The sequence below is a fragment of the Nestor notabilis genome, unplaced genomic scaffold, assembly GCF_000696875.1.
Source record: "Nestor notabilis isolate BGI_N333 unplaced genomic scaffold, ASM69687v1 scaffold9726, whole genome shotgun sequence".
Lineage (NCBI taxonomy): Eukaryota > Metazoa > Chordata > Aves > Psittaciformes > Psittacidae > Nestor > Nestor notabilis.
In genome coordinates, this window is record NW_009931457.1 from 2,170 (window position 1) to 24,080 (window position 21,911).

General features: G+C 37.1%; 1 protein-coding gene across 1 annotated transcript; it reads right to left on the reverse strand.

Moving 5' to 3' along the window:
• Positions 1-799: 799 nt before the first annotated feature.
• CDC16 (cell division cycle 16) lies at positions 800-20,232 on the reverse strand. Its single transcript, XM_010015912.1, has 17 exons — positions 20,166-20,232; positions 19,144-19,241; positions 18,598-18,636; positions 17,699-17,839; positions 15,663-15,822; positions 14,938-15,032; positions 14,167-14,300; positions 12,430-12,509; positions 9,404-9,453; positions 8,657-8,730; positions 7,707-7,832; positions 6,799-6,951; positions 5,769-5,832; positions 5,402-5,463; positions 3,231-3,366; positions 2,436-2,526; positions 800-1,328 (listed from the first exon to the last, which is right to left on the reverse strand). Exons 1-17 carry the CDS (start codon positions 20,230-20,232, stop codon positions 1,063-1,065), a joined length of 1,836 nt encoding a protein of 611 aa, XP_010014214.1. The 3' UTR covers positions 800-1,062.
• Positions 20,233-21,911: the final 1,679 nt, after the last annotated feature.

Below are 21,911 nucleotides of genomic sequence, written 5' to 3' on the forward strand. Positions count from 1 at the left end.
CATTAAATGCCAATACTTATCTGGAAGTCACAGAAGAAAATATGATGACAGCTTGTAGCATTAAGTTTTTAATTTTAAGCCCCACACAGTGACATATGTGGAAAAGGCAAGAAGGGAAAAAAATTACACAGAATATGTTCGACGTTCATGTTAAGGCAGCAGACCAACTTGTCCTGTTTAGCAGATAGACAAGTCACTGCTGCTGTTTCAGAGGCATATGTTTTACTTCATTTTCTCAGTGAACCAATGACATTTCAAAGTACCACACTTCAGAGGCTTGTAAAAAGAGTGTATGTGTATTACTCAGTTAATCCTTTGCATTGACAGAACAGCTGTGTGAAGGGAGTGAGCGTGGTCCCTATGGTAGTACACTGTGGCTTACAACTTTCTCATGACGTTAATTGTAAGACTGATCTTAACCACTCATATTTGTGGTTTAGACAGCTTCCCAAAAAAAGTTTTCAAGGGATCTTTCAGTTATACAATAGATAATTGATATTAATAACTAGGAGAAAGTATAACAAAGTACATGCTTTGTCACCACTTTAATGTATGCCAAATTACGACTCAAATGATGGAAACCCATTGAAATTGCTCCTTACATAAATACATATTTATGAAGTAGCATGTATAAAACTTCATGGATTTTTGTTTATTTACTGAGAAAGCATTCCGCACAGACAGGATGAAAACTCAGAAGCCACAATACTACTATATTAGACTGGCTATTCAATTTAACAACATTGTGAACAGTTCTGTGTTAAGTACTATTTTTAAGCCTTCACAGTCTTACTGATGACAGACAGATCAGTAAACAGTTTAAAAAAAAAAAGTGAATTTATTTTTTACTTCATCTTGTATGATTGATTTTGTAGAAACAGTCCATCACCTATACTTTTTAATCATCCTTAAGGCAAGCATTATTTCTCTGGTGTTAAGTACAGAGTAGTAGTTTGAATTCATATAAAAATAGTAAATTCTTGAAAGTATAACACCATAACAAAAATGCTAAAACAAACCTATTACATTTTGACAAATTGAGCTCTGTATCGGCATTTATGGTCACGTGCTATGGTCTGACATTGATGTTTCTAACATCATGTCACTCTCATTCATTTCAATCTCAAATGTTTCTTCCAGTGGGCGGCTGGTATCTGTACTTTTCCTTTGATGTGATGTCTCTAATGTTACTATGCCGCCTTCATCCAGAGTTTGTCTTTCTATGTCGAATTCTCTGAAATCCCAGGGAGGAGAAATTATGTTCTTTAATGTCTTCATTGTGTGTACATCAAAGTCGTAACATCTTAATTTATCTTTGATTTCTGTTCCTAGGAAAACAGACAAACCATTAGTTTATTCTAAATTAGCATTCCCCAAAATATATGCCAAAGAAGCTATCATCCAGAAACTGATTTTCTGCTTTCAGACCAGCAGGGAGCTCTCACTGCATAATGACTGAAATTGATAGAGCTGTTCTGAAAAAATGCAGCAGCCCCTTTCTGCAAAAAGCACAATATAAGAGGTACAACTCTGATTCAAATTTCTGTTATGAGAAGTAATTGCCAATTCACTTCCCAATACTCTACAATGCTTTTTTGCTGACTTAAGTTGCACACAGCATGGTTTGCATTAACACACATCACACGGCTGCACAGTTCATCCAGGTGTGTTAACTGACTACATATTGATAATATTGAGAAGAAACATATGCTTCAATTGTGCAAAAAAATCTGCAGGAAAAGCAATAGATCACACAAATAGATGGCTTTTACTGGCTTCAGCCTCATTAACATGCTTGACAGGACATCAACTGCGTTCATTACAGATAAATCACTAAGTTGGGGGAGAGAAAGCTTTCAAAGAATCTTTCCAACTGTGGCAGTATGACATATTACTGTTAGGAAGCACTTTTTTTTTTTTTTTTTTTTTTTTACCACACGTAAAGCTGTATTTTTGGAGGCAGAAGAATTTATCCTCTCTCCACAGAGTACAGTTTTGACACGGTGAAAATGCCTTGCCCGTATGTCTTTACAGCAGTGTTAGCATTAGTGCTCCAATTTTCTAACTCCACATTTCTATTTTATTCCCCCCCCACTCCCTTTGGTTTCTAAGCTGCCACAAATCAGTATTTTCTATAAAAGAAACCCATCACCACCTTCCATGGTAAAGTGCTTCCTTTCTTTATACTGGTAAGAAGTTACTGTCGTGATGTTTACAAAAAACAGTGGTCAGCTGCAACTGCTGGTAAATTCTGACTCAATTAGCCATTAAAAAAAACAACCAACCAATAAAAAACCCCCAACCAAACAAAAACATACTAGGTATGGTAATGTCTACCATTAACTAGGTAATGGTAGACAGTCTTTCTTGACTAAAAATAAGACTCCTCTCAAAGGACTTGATGACTTTAAAAGTCACATAAATGAAAGACTTACCAATGTAGGCTTCAGAATCACCAATATACATTTCTATGCAATGTCCAAGCATGGTGACTGAAAATGTGTCATCCCTCCTGAGACCAAGGGCCTAATAAAGAAACAGTAGGAAGTATTCAGTAGCAAATAACACCATTTACATCTTCAGTCCACAACAGTGCTGAGTTTGTTGTCCTGTTGCTCAACAATGCTATCAGAGCAGTGCCTTCATTATAAAAGCAAAACATTGCGCAAAGAAAGTAATATTGTTCTGTGAACTGGCTGAAGTAGTAATCAAGCAAAGCACAAAAACAAACCCAGAAACACATATTGAATCATAGAATCACAGAATGGTTTGGGTTGGAAAGGACCTTAAAAATCATCTAGTTCCAATGCCCCTGACATGGGGAGGGATACCTTCTACTAGACCAGGCTGCTCAAAGCCCTGTCCAGCCTGGCCTTAAACAATTACATATTCCTGGAAGTGTTCAAGGCCAGGTATATATATATATGTACACAGAGAGAGAATCATTCACAAACCATGAAGTATAACATATGTTGCACTTTAAAATTCTACTTCAAGGCATAGGTTGGAAGTATTTAAAGTTATTTCAGCTGTATGAGAAGTTTATACACACAAAATGCATATGACAATTATGATACTCAGTTAATTTGTAACAAAGAAGGATCCAAGTACTAAGTTTCCCAGGAAAGTGGCCAGTTTTTACTTCATCAGTAGAAAACTTAGGAAGATTTTTATGAAACAGTAAGTAAAAGAATCTGTGACCAGCACTTTAATTTAAATCAGTTACATACCGTATGAAAATAGTCGATGGCACTTTCAAAATTGCCCATTAGACTGTGTATGTAGCCAATGGCAGAATAAGTAGAAGCATTTTGAGGAATTAATACTAGAGCCTGGCGATGGTATTCCAGTGCTTCTTCGTATTTCCTGTTAGGGTTAATTACAGAAGATACATTAGTAAGCTGCAGAGTGAAAGGTGTCTTTCTAGTATTGTACTGGTACTTTCCTTATCTCAGTGGCGCACAGTCCTGCAAGAACTCCAAAATCATTGCTTCATGCTCCTAACATAACAGAATGCACTAAAGACTTGTGGATATTGACAATTTTCTTCCTCAGTGTAATTGAGAAATCACTGTTCTCCTTACGGAGGAAAACAGCTGCCTACAGCCAGGCCCCAGTTGGAGATGATCTTAGCAATTTGATATGGTAAGCTGCTTTAGAAGTTTAATGCAGCTCATTGTAACATTAGCTTTCCTTCTGTAGCTTTCATTTTCCTCTGCTGGGGAGCAGAGGAGCAATACAAGACTAAATCACTCATTGTGCAGAGTGAGAAAAGCTCTCTGGGCAGAAATTTCACAACCCTTATGTGATGCATACACTGGTACTTTTGTCACTTCTATTTTGCTAGTCTCTATCAGAAGAAAGGTTTACACATACTCACATTCGTTCCTTCAAATACCAGCACCCTTCCTTTGAAAATTATCCATTAATGAGCCTGTTTATTGCATTTGTTATTTTATAAAACAAGGATTAAATGTACATTATGGCATTACTCTGAGAAACTGACACATTTGACATCCTAGTTCTGACTTGTTAAGGATGGCAACTGTCTATTCAGATGAAATTTTAATGTCTATAGTTAGGATGAAATTATGCAAGTTATCAGAGGGCATTAAGTAACAATTGAGACAGAAAAATTATGCAACTGTTTGCTTGCAGCACAAACCTTTCAAATGATGTGAATGTTATTTACCTGTCCAATTAACTGCCACTGTATTTTAATATGCTGCTTTCAAATTCCAAGCACAGAATACTACTGAGCAGACATATATCATATATTACAAACACTAATAAGTTAATTACTAAAGAATTTTTTAAGTTCTCAAAGCACAGTTGCCTAAATTCCCAACTTGCTTGAAAGATGCTTTACAATGACATAGAAATACATTAGGCTGGGTTTCTGAACCTGAACAAATAACACAATGCAAGTTGTCCTAAGTGTGATGTAAGTAGTTACCAACTTATTGTGCAAATTAAAAAAAAAAACCCAAAAACCAAAAAAACAAAAGGAATAATAACTGAAACAAGCATTTGAGAAAACCCTGCAATTATACTCATGAATAGATTCCAGCAGCAGTGCCTTTTGTTTGATCTTGGCAGAAGGAATAACTATTATACATCCGTATTTCATAATGAAAATGAAGACTAATTGGCAACTCAAACACAAAGCAATTACTACCAAAGCATAAGTACAACTTGTATCTACCATAATCACATTCTCATTAGGAGCTTTGAAACAAAAATTACAGTATGCACCAATTTGATAATTAAAACCATGACACTAAAAAGAAAGATATGGTACGGATTAAACAAAAGAAAACACTGGCTAAAATCAGATTAAGGTAATTAAGGAGAAAACAGTTCTCTGTGTTAAAACTTACATCTTGTGCATGCATTCTGCACTTCATTTTTCTCTTCATTGAATGAAAATAGGAAACAGTTCTGTTCTCACAACCCATAAAGTAATACTTTCTTGCTGTGTTAATGTCGCTGCGTCTTTTGCTTCAATAAAAACCCCACAAACACTGATCCAAGCAATTAATAAGCACAAACCCCATTTTATGTTAATTAAATCAGTGGACATATTTCAAGTGTGTCAGGCCCGGGACAGCAGCCAGCTAGAATTCACACCAATACTAGGATCTAAAAGCTCTATCTAATAATAACCAATAGTTAAGGAAAGGCTTTTGCATTAAGTACTTTAAATTGCATGTAGCAAACTACATATAAGGGGCAGTTAGTGTACTTATCGTCACAAGCTGATGCAGGGAGTCTTGTTGCTATAGGATATTTCTACTCTGCTCTCATGTAGTGAATAATCTTGATATAAATGAGAAGCAGGCCTATAGAAAACATTTGTGCAGTATTCCAGCTAAATGAAGCTTCAGTATGCTCTGCTTACTTGAGTTTTCTGCAGACGTGTCCTAAGTTGTTCAATAAAGGCTCCCACTTATCCACTGTCACCTGCAAAATAAAACAGCAATTCAAGTGACTACAGCTTCCCAGACTGTAACTGAATGTTATGCTTAATTTATTGTAATTTCACATAGAAACATATTTTTTGCCTTTTCCTGTAGAACTGATCATAAACCGCAATGGTTCTCATCTAAACCCCAACATACTCCATTACAAGTAAATGGTCCAACTTTTAATGTCAAATTTATATTTTATTGCTTCTATCTTAAAACAAGCATAGCATATTTTGTCACAAAATATTGCAGAATTTCCTGGAGTTTTACACATTTGTGAATGTTAGTAGGAAAAATTACCTCATTTCCAATAGCTTTGATTTTTTCCAGTGCATCAAGAAACCACTTTTCTGCAGTTTTCCAGCTAAGAATTGAGGGGGTGGAGGAAAGAAAAGTAAATTAGTGAAGAGGTTTCATTAGTGGCATAAGAAAAGCGTATTACAAGGAACAGTTCTTTGACATTATTTTGTCGTATGAGTGAAATTAGATGTAAAAACTAATTTATGTTTGGCTATACTGTGCATGTGCTCCTAAGAGCTAACAAGACAAAGTTAAAAAAATCAGAAGCAAACTGAGAATATTCACTAAACACATCTTAGATCTGTTAGGTTTTTTTCCAGAATATTTCAGGAGATTTGGAATCTACTGAGCTGACAAAACATTTTGCTGCATAAAATTTTACAGCATGTGTCTCACTGCACAATTGTGTGTGCAGACAGATGACAGATGCCTTTTCAAGGCACGCAACTACACAATGAAAGGCACACACAAGATGATAATCACAGAATGGGTTGGAAGGGACCTTAAAGATCATCTAATTTCAACCCCCCTGCCAGGGCCCAGATCCCTTCCACTAGACCAGGTTGCTCCAAGCCCCGTCCAACCTGGCCTTGAACACTGCCAGGGACGGGGCAGCCACAGCTTCTCTGGGCAACCTGTGGCAGTGTCTCAGCACCCTCAGAGTAAAGAACTTCTTCCTAATATCTAATATAAATATATCCTCTTTTAAAGCCATTTCCCCTTGTCCTGCCACTAGATGCCCTTGTAAAAAGTCCCTCTCCATATTTTCCGTATTTCCATATTTTCCCTACTCTTTAAGTATTGGAAGGTACTAGGTACTGGTAATCAATCTCTGCATGTTTCTCAAGCATTAAATTCTTTCCTCATTAAAACTTAAACAACAAATAACATTGTAGAAATCAAGGGTTTAGGATAAACACCATCCTAGAACCAGAAGTTCAATGTAAGTACGTTAGCAGGTATATTGGCAAATTACACGTCAGGATAATCCATATTTAAGATTGTATTTAATTGTGTTTTGCAAGCTTACTCTCCATTTTGAAATGCAACCACTCCAACTTCATGCATAACAAAAGGATCTTCAGGTGCAATACTTAAAGCTTGGCTGAAAAACCTTTCAGCTAACTTTGAGTTGTTGGTCAAACCATATTCCAGTCCAATATAGAGCATTGGCAAATGACACCTAAAAAAAAAAACCAAACAAAAAACCAAATCACAGTAAAACAGACATCCACTTATCAGGAATGACATCACAAACTATAAAGAAATGCTGTGTTTGCATATCTTTATGTACATCCAAGTAAAAGCTGTTTTAAATGGACTGTTAACCTAAGGGGCAATTTAAAAGACTTTACATCTTTGTTAGTTATTGACTAACTTTGACTAAAAATTTTAACTCCAACACATAATTGTAACCTGCATCTGGAATCACATTTTCTCAATGCTTAAGTTAGTTCTGAGTGGTTTTTTCCTCGTTTCCCTCATATATTTGATTTACAAATAGAATATGGAAGAAGTAGTAACTAAAGGGATTTACCATTAACTACAATGAAATACAGTAGTTTTATATGCAGCATGCCCATGATTAGTCTGCAACTCATTTTACAACCTTCACCACAGCATGAAACAGCTGTTCAATATATTACTATACAGCAGTTTCTGACAAACATGATGCACAAATTTCAGAGAACTTTCAGGTAGAACACAGATTACTTGAATATAAAGCTTGACTTTAGAACTTACAAAAAATCACAACAGGAATCACAAATAATGCAGTTAAGTGCAGATGCTGAAATTATTTGGGTTTTTTTTCCTCCTTTGTTCTCTACCAGGTAACTGTTGCAAATGTATTCCTACTGTTTAAAAGGATATAGATGAATATTCTACACTATTTATAGATTAATTTTTATATACCTGAATATGACATTTTAGACATACCCTTTCATAAGCTGTGCAGCGGTGAAGTACGCAGCCATTGCTTGGTCATGCTCACTCTCAACTGCAAATGAATGTCCATAAGCTATCCATGCAGGCCCATAGGTTCGCTCAAGTGTAGTAGCTTTGCTAAAAACAAGAGCAAGTCACAAGTAAACACATCTGAAATTAAACTTCATCTGCTCCAGATGACTATTTGCATAGCAATGACAGGCCACACAGGTATCTATTAAAATAATCTTCTGTTATGACCAGTGGTAAAAAAGTTAATTTTAAAAGTTCAAAGTATCTAGCACTTCAAAGTATCAAGTATTTTCAAGAATTCACTGTATTACTTCTGTTGCTGTTCATGGATGACAGTGGTAAACAGAAACAATAACACAGTGAACTGGGCAAGTTACAAAAAGCATTTCTAGCTATACGTTTCAAAATAAACATATTCTATCACATAGATGTAAATATATAAGTATTTTCTATCACATACAGAAGACCTACAGGAAAGGGTGTTGGACTGACTGACCAACCAGTCCAGGGCTGCTTGTGCAAAAAGAATGACAGCCAAATGTCAGAATTTTCTATCTAATTCTTCCCTTTAAGACCTGAAGCTGGGAGACCACCTGAGTGTCCTAAGGCTGAGAACTGAGGCTTGATTACCTAGCTGTAGTAAGCTTGACAGCATGCGCGAATGCAGGGACTACACCTGCGCATAACAGAAAGGTGACTGCCAAAAGAGATTACACCTAGGTCTGTCATTTTAAAAGTGTCTAGATGGAAGAGGTCTAAATTACTGTATCAAGAAAAGGGTATCAACAAAGGGACTATTTTAGTAGTAACCAGTTTATTGAGGCTACTGTTCATTTTATGAGTTTTCAATCAGTGGTGAACATTAAATACTTATTTAGCAAGTGAGCAACAGATTCACTATGGAAAACCAGAAAAAAGATAAAATTTACCTGAGATATCTTCTGGCATGTTCATTTTTATGGCCAACCATGAGGTAGTAGCATCCTACTGCAAACCATGACACCTATGCATTAAAATCAAAATAGAATTTTAGAAATATCACACTGATTTTAGTGAAACATCACCATAAGTGACACAAACCAGAGGAACAGATTATAATAGACTGAAATCAGAGTCAGCTCTTCAAATTATCTGACATTACAGACAAGTTAAAACTGTTGGCATGTGCCACCATGGTTTGTTCAGCCTCATGAAGAGAGCCCTAAGTGGAAAGCTCATTGCTGTCTTCAGTTTTCCAATGGTAGGGAACACAGGCAGCAGAGGCAGACTCTTCTCCGAGGTGTAGTGATAAGATGGGAGGCAATAGGTACAAGTTGCAACCCTGAGAATTCAGACTGAGTAAAAGGAAAACTATTTTCACCATGAAGGTGACTAAACATTGGAAAAGGTTGCCCAGAGAGCCACTGACATTTATGGAATTCTGTGGCATTTGTTTTAAACTATTATTCAAAGTGAGTACTTCACATTGAGTATATTTTGCATGTACTTTGCTTTAAACAAAGAACCTTGGTACAAGAAAATTTCAACGCATAGAAAGTAAGAGGAGTAAACCCTTTTTACTAGCTCCACCCAGAAAGAGTTTGAATTTTGTTGCTCAAACTGACAGTCGCATTACAACTTTTATCTGCTTTCACCTAGAAAAAGCTACCTGGCAATGAAGGCTTAGAACAACTTACAGGATTATTTGGGTACAAATCCACCAGTTTGTGAGAAAGATAGAAAAGCTCTAAATAGTGGGAAGAAAAAAGAAAAAATTAAAATGTGCTAAAACATGAAGATATTTCAAGCCCTTCAGCTTTCTATATAAAATCTCCAGAACATCTAATGTTATTAATACATAAGTGAACAAAAATGTTTCCTGTTGCATGGTAATGCTTCAAGCTGCCTCAAAATAGATTCAGTTTTGCAATGAACTAAAACCAAACAAACCAACCCCGTAAGTCTTCACAGCACATAAATAAGCAGCTATACATCCCACCCCTCAAGAATTCCACAACAGCTTAGGTCATGAACGTGTATTTAAATAAATGCATGTAGTATTACACTTGAATGTAGCTTGTCAAGACAAAACACTACTGAACTTCCTACATTCAAAAGGTATAACATACTAGCTAGATCAGTTTCAAAGTAGAATCCTGTACATTAGTATGCTGAATGTAGAACAAAAGCAAATAAATTATTATATTGTTTGGAATAATTCTCCATGAGTATTTTTCTCATTAAAATATTAACTCTAGTTATTAGAATAACTTACTACAGATTTGGTAGTAACAGCAGAAGCAATCAGATGCAGGATAACAATTCTGCTGCCTATGCAATTTCAAAAGAAATAGCATTATGGTACAGTCTTACTTCAGTCCCTGGGAAGGTTATGGAGTGAACTCTCCTGGGGCCTATCACAAGACAAATGAAGCACATGACTGGGAAAAGCCAGCACAGATTCACCAGAAGCAAATCGTGCTTGACAAACCCGACTGCCTTCTATGACAAAGTAACCTGCTCAGATGATGCAGGACAAGCAGTGGACACTGTCTACCTGGATTTCTCCAAGGCTTTTGATACAGTTTCCCACAGCCTCTGCCTAGAAGCTGTGATGTGTCACGGTCTTGACAAGTGGTCTGTGTGGTAGGTGAGGAACTGGCTGACAGGCTGCACCCAGAGGGTGGTGGTAAATAGCTCCTTTTCAAACTAGTCACTAGTGGGGTCCTCCAGGGATTAATATGGGGCCGAAGACTGTTTAGTGTCTTCACCGAACTAGATGAAGTTTGCCGATGATACGAAACTGACTGGGGAAGTGGACACTTTGGAAGGGAGAGTCATCCTGCAGGAAGACCTGCATAGGCTGGAAAAGTGGGCTAACAAGAACCTTATGAAGTTCAACAAGAACCAGTGTAACATCTTGCACCTACATAAACACAATCCAGGTGTGCAGCACAGGGTGGGATCTACCCAGCTAGCAAGAAGGGACTTCGGGGTCCTGGTGGACAGCAAGCTCAATATTAATGAACAGTGTGTTCCTGTGGCAAAGAAAGCCAGTGGGAAGCTGGGTTATATCAACAGGGGCTTCATCAGCAGAGATAAAGATGTCGTGGTCCCCGTCAGTGCTTACCAGGCCACACCTGGAATACCATGTTCAGTTTTGGTCCCCGCTATGCAAAAAAAGAGGTGGACAGGGAGAAGGGGGTCCAGAGAAGGGCCAAAAAGATGACCAAAGGTCTGGGAAGCCTGCCATGAGGAAAGGCTGAGAGAAGTGGGTCTGTTCAGCCTTGAGAAAAGAAGGGTCAGGGGAGAAGACATTATCACCATGTTCCAGTACTCAGAGGGTGGCTACAAATAATATGGAGGCTCCCTTTTTACAAGGAGTCACATGGAAAAAGAGGAGGGGCAGTGACTATAAGTTACTTCCAAGGAGATTACAGCTGGACACAAGAGGAAAATTTTTTTACAATGGAAACAATCAACCATTGGAATAACCTCCCCAGGAAAATGGTAGATTTCCCAATACTGGACACTTCTGAGATTTGTCTGGACAGGGTACTGGGACATCTTGTCTAGACTGTGCTTTTGTCAAGAACGGTTGGACCAGATGATCATTGGGGTCCCTTCCAACCTGGTATTCTATGATTCTATGATAAAATTTCTATTTATTCAGAGTACAGTGCTGTTAAATTGATGAATTTGTCCTGGAGTACTTTGCATAAATTCTTGGCTTCAGAAAAAAACAAATATGAAAACTGGCTTACAAAATAACAACTTATTTACAAAATGAGTCTCAAGGCAGACTTAAGCTAAAAAATCAGTACTGGCCACATTGCAGATGTAGTTAACTGTAACTGAAAAGTACATTTGCTAAACATTGAGAAGTACTGCTACACCTAATGACCTATTTGCGTACATACAATGTACCATCCTTTGAGAGACTGTAAATCATATGAGCTCCTTTGCTCTATTTTCCAATTGGTTTTAAAGACATTCAAGCTCCTCACGTGATTTGGATGATTTTACGCATTCTGAAATGAGAAAAAGCCATCCCAGCTGCGAGTAAGCTATTCTTGTAATTCCAGCAAAGGTGATGCATGATTATTAACGTCTGTGAACTAAAAAGAGGCCTTCACAACAACAATCTAGATTTTTTTCTAATATGGAATAAGCATATCTACCTAAGCATACACACTGCTGAAAAGGTCCTTCTAGTTTAAATTAATATATTTTATTGTTGAGCAGAAAAAGTACACCTAGATACGCTACGAAGATCACCCCAAACCAGAAATCAAACAACAAAAATTCTCTGATGCCCAGAGAAGTTGTGGCTAAGAGTGTTCAAGGCCAGGTTGGATGGGGCTTTGAGCAACCTGCTCTAGTAGAAGGTGTTCCTGCCCATGGCAGGGGGTTGGGTCCCTTCCAACCCGAACCATTCTACGGTATGAAGCAGTGTAGCTCACTGTCTGGCTACATAGCCCAGTGCTTAAAAGATAGTGACACTCAATCATGAATGAATAAAGACTCTTTAGCACTACTGCTCCCCAAAACCAGCTCCAAAATTCCCTTCTTTTCCAGGTACCACTGAAACTGCAGGTAGGAATTAAAATACATGTAATTTTTAAAATGGTATCTAAGGGGGTTTCTTGGCATCCTTAATTATATTTTAAAATTGAAGCTTTACAAACTTCTTTTGACCCATATTAAATGTTGTGTTTCTTACCATTTGCTTTGTTAAGCTCCACAAGCGTCCCTATATGCACAGGTAAACAATTTGCATGAAAAGGATCTTTTTCCATTACTCTAAAAAAAAAAAAAAAAAATAAAATCTGCAATGCACATTTCTGAAATTGTAATGTGTTATAAGCAAGCTGCTTTTATAGTATGTAATGTTCCAGTTAACTACCACTTCAGGCACTGGGAAACTGTTTGTGACTAGAAAGTACTTGTTAACAGCATAATAAAAGCTATCTTAAGACCAGAAAAATAACTATTAATATAGCTTAACAAAAGAGAGTAACAGAAATCTCTGGCAAGCTGCATATACAATCAGAAAAACAGAATACGCTGCACAGTTTTTTGCAGGTCACTTTATCTTTTCCATGTATTTGACAGAAACTTTCAAGCAGTAGTCTTCAGCTTTCGGAGCTTAACACTAAGCAGTATGTCTTAGGAAACATATTTAGCTCAGTTTTAATTTTTTATTTCCTGTGGCATTCAGAAATGGAAGACAGTCTCACAGACAACACTGTATGCAGGACATGGCAGGTAGGCATGTGCCCTTCCTGTAAGTATTTGGTGAACTAAGCAGAAAAAAACAGCTGTCTTGAACTCCTGAACAATCTCTTAAATCAGAGGTACAAACTTATGACTCTATTCTCCAAGAAGTACACTCTGGAATAGTTAAAAAGTTTAGTTGACATTTTTAAATAGTTCAAAGTACTTCAAATGAGAAGTATAAAAGAACATATAAACAAGTATATTAAATCCTTTCTTGAAGGGAGTCTAAAACTTGGAAGTTATATGGACTTCTCAGACTCTCGTTTACAAGCTCTGGCACCTGGGATAGCCTTCTCCTTAGAAGACATTTCCTCCTGCCACTTTCTGCTAGATAAGATGTGTCATTTAAGTTTCAGAAACAAAAATATAATAGTAAATTTTATTTACTTAATTGGGGCAATTTATTTCAACAGGATCATGATTTTACTCAGATATTTAAATTCACCCCAAGAGTCAGCATTTTCTACAGCCTTCCCAAAAATCTTGCCTGTACTGGGCTCAATGGGATATTCTATGTACTCATGACGTGCTTCAACTAAGAAAAAGCTGTACTACTAAAAATAAAAACAACCAAAACCCCTTTCTATTTTATTATATTCTGAGACTATGCATTACTTAATAAAAATACAGTTTTCTTAAAAGGTAGTTGTCAGGTCAGCAGAAAAACCAGCTCCACAACCATATGTTCAGATTTACAGTAGCTGAGAAGCAATCCATGTCGTTGTTCTGACCCATCTGGCAACCAAGCAGCAGTGTATACCTGGGCTACGTAACAACTGAGACACAAAACTTGCCATTTTAAAATGAACGTAACTTTTAATCAGCCAGAGAAATCGTACTTCCTAACTAACCAACTGATCCAAACCTGTTCACTCTGAAGACTAAACAAGAAGTAGGTGGAGAGAACACAGGAATCAAAGTACAAGAGTAAGGATGGATGAAGGGAAGTGCAGCACACTGCTGATTAACTGGAGATGTAGTTTGGATACTTCTGCTACATACCACAAAAATAATGTGTCTTGCCAGACACAAACTACACATTTAAACTTCCTGAAATCTTTCTATCAAATTGCAATGTATATCAGTGCACTGAACAATGATATTCACTGTAAATCCAGGCCTAGTTATTGTACTTCACTATATGAGAAAAAAAACCCTCAAAGTTGCTTTGTATACTTACACTGAAGTAAGCTTGTAACACATTTTGAAGTCACAGTTATAATAATGTCTTTCAGCTAAGGATACTACCACATCCAGGTTTTCTTGAAGACCATCTACTGATTCAGGAATCAGCGTTTCACTGGGTTTATTATACTGAAAGACAAAAGAAACATGTGAAACAACCACTAATCTAAAATCAGAGGGTATATAAGTATTAGTATTTGTAGTTCTAGAAGAATATTTAAGAAGTATTAAACTTCTTAAAATTCTTAGTTTTAACCTGAAAGTCCATAAAACATGTATTGGGTAAAATGTTTCTTTATAATGTTCTTGAAAGCTCATGTGGAACGTGAAAGATGCTTTCCAGTGTCAGTAGTGTAAGTGTAGGCTGTAGAAATGAATACTGAGCAATATATAGCTGACTTTCAGTGCTCTCATTAACTTTGGAAAATGGTAGTCTGGAATAATGTCAGTATATCCTAGTATTTTCAGGTATCTGACGCTTTGCCTACATTATTGATGTTCTTTTTCCTCACTTAAGAAGTTTTTCAAGAAATAAAGCTAAATATCAGAATTTCAAGTTGTCACCACACCAGAAAATAAGTACACAACAAAACTGTTATACTACCCCCATAAAGTGGTATCTACTGCATCATAAATTCTGAAGTAAACAAAACTACAAAGCCCTTATTTATTCCAAAGTTCAGAATAAACTGAATCCAAGAAAATTTACACCTGAAGTCAAGACTTTCAATCAATTCTCCAGCTTTTCAGTCAGTTTGGGGTTTACCTTTTTCAATTTATTCTCAAATAAAAAGTGAAGCAATTCTTGTTCTTCTTCTGTACATTGTCTACTAAGAGGTAGAGATTCAAGAAGTTCTTTTTCTATGGAATTAAAAAGAAATTTAAGTGATCATGTTACAGAAGAAATAGCAAGATCCAACATTTTAAGGACTTAGAGATGCAAGTAATTTTGATGCTCATCCTGAATCAAGGAAGACTACAGTACAGATACACTAAACTAGATAATACCAGTTATTATGGAAATAAATTATTTAATTCTTAGTTTTTCCTTCCACACTTTTATGTTAAATTTAATTAAGATGGCTGTAACACACCACTAGTTTCAATTTACTCTACATATCAAATTTTATCACTCGGAATGCTGTATTAACCATTGCCTACTAAAATTAAGTGAACACCAGTAGGGTTTTGTGATTTCAAAGCGACACAGGAAAAATGTTTAGGCTGGGCAGAGAGCATGGGAGCTTCCAGAGCTAACAAACAGGACAGCTGGGGTACTGTTTCTTTTAATTCTTAGCACTGCAAGACTGGAAAATACAGTTCAAATGTAAATTTGAGTGGATTATAATTTTCACTCATTTCATACATTTTCCATTCTGAACATTTTAAAGTCTGTTACTTATAGTATTGCTTCAATTATTACCCAGGAAAAAGGCATATTGAGAAAGCAGCTAAATTTTACTTGTATTTGAGAAATACTGCTATCCAGACCTTCTTGTGCCGTCAGCATATGGTGCGATGTTAAAAGATCAAATGCTTCAAAGCAGTAAACATCAAGCTTCAAGGCCTCTTTGTAGCTGTATGTTGCTAGGGTTCTGTTATCCAAAGCATCATAGATCTTCCCTCGCAAAAGGCATATAGAGCTCTTGATCTGGTGGAAAAGCAGGGCTGGAGGTCAAAGACTGAATCAATGTTTGTAATTTGGTTTTGAGCACAAATCAAATGGGCTCCCTGAAAAGTAAAAAGCATTTCATGTATGACAGAACCTGGTTTTCTGGTGCTGTCTTTAAATAAAATATTGTCTCTAATATCTCAAAATAGTCAAATGAATGCTCTGCCCACTTATCTACTGCTAAACAAACACATGCCTGAAGGAAGGAGGAGGACAGATCTTTTCTACTTCCGGCATCCAGCTCTCTAATATTGAGTTGTAAGCTAATTAGAGTAAATTCTCTTCATACTCAATATGGGGAAATAGTCACTTCCAAAGGTGATTCATTTCTTTATTGATTGTGAAACCACATATTTCATGCCAGACAAGAATGACTGCAGCACAGATGAATAAGGCCAAATCAACTGACTCAATTACTTTGAGCAGAAAAATACATCCGTCTTTTCAATCCAAGACATAAATGCTTTAGAATTAAAAGTAGTGGCAAATCATTATTACCACAGTTAAATTTGTGCTATGATGTCTAATAACTATGATCTTTCGAAACTCCCTAGATGGGTGGTCAGTTCAGTCAGAAGACCACAGAATTTACTTGGAGAAAGTTAACACTTTAGGTATCTGTATCATTAGACTAACTAGACAGACCAACTCCCTCAGGAACCCACACATCAGAAACAGGATAGCTGCATTAATGACTAATCAGCCCCAGGGGGCTGCTGAAGTGGTAAAATTGTTAGCAGCTCAGACAGCAGTCATTCCTACTCTGGAATTGGTGTCTGTGCAGACTAATCAAATCAAGATTGAAAAAGCTACAGTCCTAAAGAGATCTAAAATTTCTTGTAGCATTACCCACTTCAGTAGTTTTCTCCTTGAGCAAACCAAACTCATCCTCGCATTAGTGAACTACATTGTCACAAGCATTTACGAAGGTAAGGGCTGATGAAGTTGGTTTTTTTGGCTGGGTTTTTGCAGTCAAAATAGATGCCCAGATTAGTTCAATAATCAGCCACCCAAACACCTGGGCCAGAGTACCAAGAATGAACAGCCAAAGCTGAAGACTTCTTCTTCTGCTTGTGGCTGTCGCTTAAATGTTTCCATTAAGGTGCACCACAGTAACTGTTTAATCCACTTCTCCCTTAAGCCCATTAATACCAGCATTCAAAATCAGTTCACATGGATGATTTAACCCATTTTGCTACTTCAGTCTTACAGGTAAAATGGCATCTGTCAATCACCTTCACTATAGTTTCAGCTAATAAACTTCAATTCGTAACTCCACAGACTCTTCAGAGACTCCTGAGCCTATACGTGGTACCGATCTCTTTTAACTGTGTGCCTATGGAGAATTTTTATATTCAGCTTCAAAAACCTCACCCTCATGTCACGTAATTTTCAAGCGTGATCCAAAAATGTCCCACTGAGAACAACACTTGAGTGATTAAGGAAGTATTTAATTAAAAATAACTGGAGGAGAAGAAAACTTGCTTTATCATCTCAGAACCTGCAGCCCAATTGAAAGAAATGTTAACTTACATTATCAAGAGTGAAATTGCAGCATAGAGCTTAAAGACTCTAAAAAAAAAATGCTAGATCATGAACTTCCTGCAAAGTGTCTGCAAATAATTTAGGGGAAATCATTGAAAAGCACTCTTCGTCTTTGCAAACCAAGCTTTTGTCATATGGGCAAGCTACCACATGACTTCTGACTGAAAAAAGAACAATTCAGCATTTTTTTAAATTATGTTATCCAAAAAAGAAAGCTTAGACACAGAGTTTCAGGTTCATACAGCTGTAAAACCACTTTCTGACTTCACACATTTTGTTTCTCAGTAATTTGTTTACAAATGTCACTTACGGAGGACTGTGACATCTCCCAGTCTGTGGCAGAGTCCCTCAACCCACTTTCATCCTTCAAGTACTTTTCAAAAAGCCTTTTGTTGATTGGCTCTTCCATATCAAGAATATCCAGGGCCTGTTGATGCTCTTTTGCCGCATACTAGCCAAACATGTGCATGGAAAAAACAAGGTTGGGATTTGAAACATCTGTACATAAAGCACCAATAGACACAGTGTCACATTTCAACGGCACAGATTATAACAACCAGTGCTCATCAGAGGGTTTGTAATGCATGCATATTCTTATTCGGACATGTGTCACTTCACAACTGCAGTCAACTACTTTACTAGTCATTTATAATATGAAGTAATATGATTAACACCTGCAGAAAAATCTATTATTTAGCATTCTGCAATTACAGAAGCAGACAGGCTTCTAAAAATAGTTTATACAATCATCTTATTCTACAAGCAGCACATTATTCTATTTAAAATATCTATATTTAATCTACCCATTGATTCAGTTGTCCTGTGAAAGAACTCATTTTACTATTGAAGTATCACATTTTATATAGAAGTATAAAGCTGCTAACTGCATTTATACAACCATAAATGACATCTCCTCTGGTCAGACTACAACCAAGCAATTAAAAATGTAAACATGAAGACATGAGACAAAAATGGTTCATGGTCTTTCCCCACAAAATACTAGAGTATTTTCTTTCCAAGGTCAGTTGGATTCTTTCAGAATAGTACTGCAACGGGTAGACCAGTGACCATACTGAAGGTTTAAGAATGAAATTAACTGTTACAAAATTTAAACCTGTTTTTCCAAGGAATACAGGCACCTAATCTTCCCAAGATGCATATTTTATTTAGTTTGAGTTGTTTCCAGTAGTGGTTAAAACATGTACTCACATGACACCTAGCTGCAAGGTAGCGACACGCTTCATACAACTGAAAAAGAAGTTTCATATGTATTAGTTATAAAGAACATGTTTACTTACACTGCTAAATTCCATTTTCCTCTCTCCTTTTTCAGTTTTATGGCTTCTTCATCCCTTTCACCTCCAAAAATCCTTCCTGACCAAAACAACTAAGTCTGTAACACTTTACTATTAAACTCTCAAAGGTCACTTCCTTCACTCTTGTCTTCACCATTCATTAGCAAAGCTGAGGACAATTTAAACAACTACACCCGAAGTGATACTCCACCTTCCCATACCTGCTGCAGTTACATTCTTGGACCCCATCTCTTTTTTTGTGACCCTGTCTGGGGACAACAGTTTCAATCTGGCCAATTGAACACTGGTCTTTACTTGGCTCAGATAAACTACATCATGCATGTTTTTAAATTACTCTTCCCATAAACCTTACTCTTTGATGGTGAATTAGTCACCGTAGTTAGCAAAAGAGGTTTAAAAGTAGAATAAGAGTAGTAAGTCTTTGACTAAAATAGCTTACCTTATCCAACTTACGCGATCGAAGGGCATGTGCTGCCCGATGATACTGAGCTGTCAAGTAAAGACATTGGGCCAACCAGTAGATATCTTGTGGTTCCTCTAAAATAAAAGAACAAATTATAAATCTTTAATTTATAATATATCTTTAAACATACAGAATACTCATTTTTGCTTCACTAGGAAAGTATTCTTCCCCTGTTCTAGCATCCTACTGAGTTACAAAGTTTGGAGGTTTTGAGGGTATGTGTGTATATACATGTATGTATGAACAACATATAATATCTATCAGTGAGAGATTAAAATGAAAAAATAATCAGATTTTAACTTTAAAGAAATGGGATAGTGACTGCACTGGACAGTGAATACAAAGGACCTTGTACTAGAGGTTTGTCACGAAAAGGAGACAACAGTGATACAGATGTAAAAAAAAATGGCCACTGTGGGTTACCCTGCCCTTGGGCATAGGGCAGAAAAACACAACTTAGAACTGTCTCTCAAAAAACATCAGTGAGAACCTAACAACAGCAAAAATGAAAGCACTAGGCTTCTGCAGCTTGAAGTTATGATTGCAGAAGCAGAGTTTAGTATTCTCTTACTTTAATGGCAACCAAAGCTTTTGTGGGATCAAGCCCCTAGAATCAGTGCACAGCAGTAGGCAGACATAGGCTACTGGCATCAACTCACTCTGTAAACCTGCATTCCACTTGTCACCCAGAGCAACAGTGAATCCTGTAGGAAACCACAACTGTCACTTGTAGCTCTGGGGTTTTTCTGTTTGTTTCTTAAGGTAGACAAATCTCAAGGTTTGGCCAAACATTAATGTTAACACAAAGTTCAACTGGGAAGGAAGACTGGCTCTGCTCTATTGGGAAAAATGGCATTCCAAGGATCAAAGAAAAGCACTCACATAGAAGAGGCTCAAAACTTGAACATTTAGACAAACAGCTTTAAAAAAAGAACCACCAAAAAAGAACACTGTCATAAAGAAGTTGATCAAAACCTATGTAAAAAGCAACTACTTACCATGAGACAGTGAAGCTACTTTGTCTGCCCAAAACAGGGCACTTTGATACTGCTGCTGTAAAAGCATGATAGAAATAATTAGTATTTATTTGCAGTTAGCTTTCCTGGATTATTTCAAACTATACTGTATATCATTCACATTTATGTTATGCGTGTCTCTAATGAATGGTGATTCACATTTGAGATCTTCAGAAGTTCAAAAGATAGCTTAAAAGGTCCAGTTCTGTAACTTTTGAAGGGTATCAAAAAGTAACTTGAGGTGGGATTATTTATTTTCAACAAAATGCGGATACCTTTGGCCAAAAGGTATGTGCTACATAAACATGGCAACAGATCATTAGTCAATGTGCTATCACTGAAAAAGTAGCAAGAATCTTCCCCTTCCAGATAAAATAAATGCTACATGTTTTAAAAAAGAGAATACTGTATATAAAAAAGGACACATAAATTACTCCAGGAATCTTCAGCAGCACCATCTCTGGTTAAGATATTTTCACTCGCAAAGTCAAGATGCTTTCACCTTACACAAATCATAGTCCCTGTGTGAACTTCCCCTTTATTCCTGGATACACAATTTCTCTGGGAACTCTAAAGTTCAGAGGTGGGTGAAATAGAGAAGACTGGTGGCAACTAGAGACCCGACAGAAGCAGAGTTTGCGGGTGAATTCCACTAACTCAGGTAAGGTTGCCATCAGATTTGGGGTGCTCGGCAAAACCTCATAGAATTGGCTGGGATTGTTCTCTGAGAAGATTGGCAGGGCACTTCTGTCATTCTTTTTTATCCTCCTCCATGCTATGGGGTATAACATGCTTCCCAGGAGCTGCTGGACATTTAGCAGATACCCTGTGACTGCAAGGACTTGCAACACTAGAAAAGCCTGGATCGCTTCTGCTCTTTCCCCACAACATTACAGTTGTGGAGTTTGCTTACAATCTTACAGACTGTTTTATGCTTTTGGAGTAGCAGTTTGGCAGACTTTCCAAAATGCACACTGATGGTATTCTAGTACTCACAAAGCATTACACTCTATGACCTAAGCGATCTCTTTTATCCTGTGTTCCCACATTCCCTAGCGATAGGGATTAAAAGTGAATTTGCCAGGAGAATAATGTAGTTTCAACCTGCATTCCCCCCCCAAAAAAGAAAAGAAATCCACAAAAGATCCAAAGCAAACTGAGGTTTAAATTACTCTCTCACCACCACAAGAGAAAGGCATAATCCAGGCCTACAAGGCACTATATGACTTTTATTGAGCAGTTTTACAGTACTGTAAACGGACTATGTCTATATCACACAAAGAAGTGGCCCCATGTTCCTCCTGATGTCCCTTCCCCAGAACTGCACAAGTGTCTATACAGCTGCCTGGCACAGCGGCTTGCTGAAGTAGTTTAATTCAAATGAATTAAACAATCAATCAAACCCAAAATCAAACAGAACGGTAAAATACACCAAATTAACTTAGGTCCCCAATCAAACTTTCAGTCAGACTTGCTGGCCACACACACAAATGTCTGCGCTAACTGAAGGGATTGTTCTCTCACTAAAGATGCCAGTACCAAGTCTCTGAACTAGAAACAGAGCAGTGTAGCTTCATGCTATGCTTAATCTAATTTATTAATGCATATTTCCGGTTGTGCTTTTGTTTGTTTGCCCTGCAGCAACGTAAGTGCTGAATCCATCAGCAAATGAAAACAACCCTGCCCTTTCAATAGCAGTCTGCAGCGTCCACGTACGATGGACAGCTG

What these genes read in the sequence shown, in the direction of transcription:
- CDC16 (XM_010015912.1), bottom strand. Translation starts at nt 20,232, where the DNA reads ATGCTTTTACAGCAGCAGTATCAAAGTGCCCTGTTTTGGGCAGACAAA. An exon ending in GATCGCGTAAGTTGGATAAG is followed by an intron (nt 18,637 to 19,143) that starts GTAAGCTATTTT and finishes CTTCTTTTTCAG; the next exon opens with TTGTATGAAGCGTGTCGCTA. An exon ending in CCATCGACTATTTTCATACG is followed by an intron (nt 2,527 to 3,230) that starts GTATGTAACTGA and finishes TTTCTTTATTAG; the next exon opens with GCCCTTGGTCTCAGGAGGGA.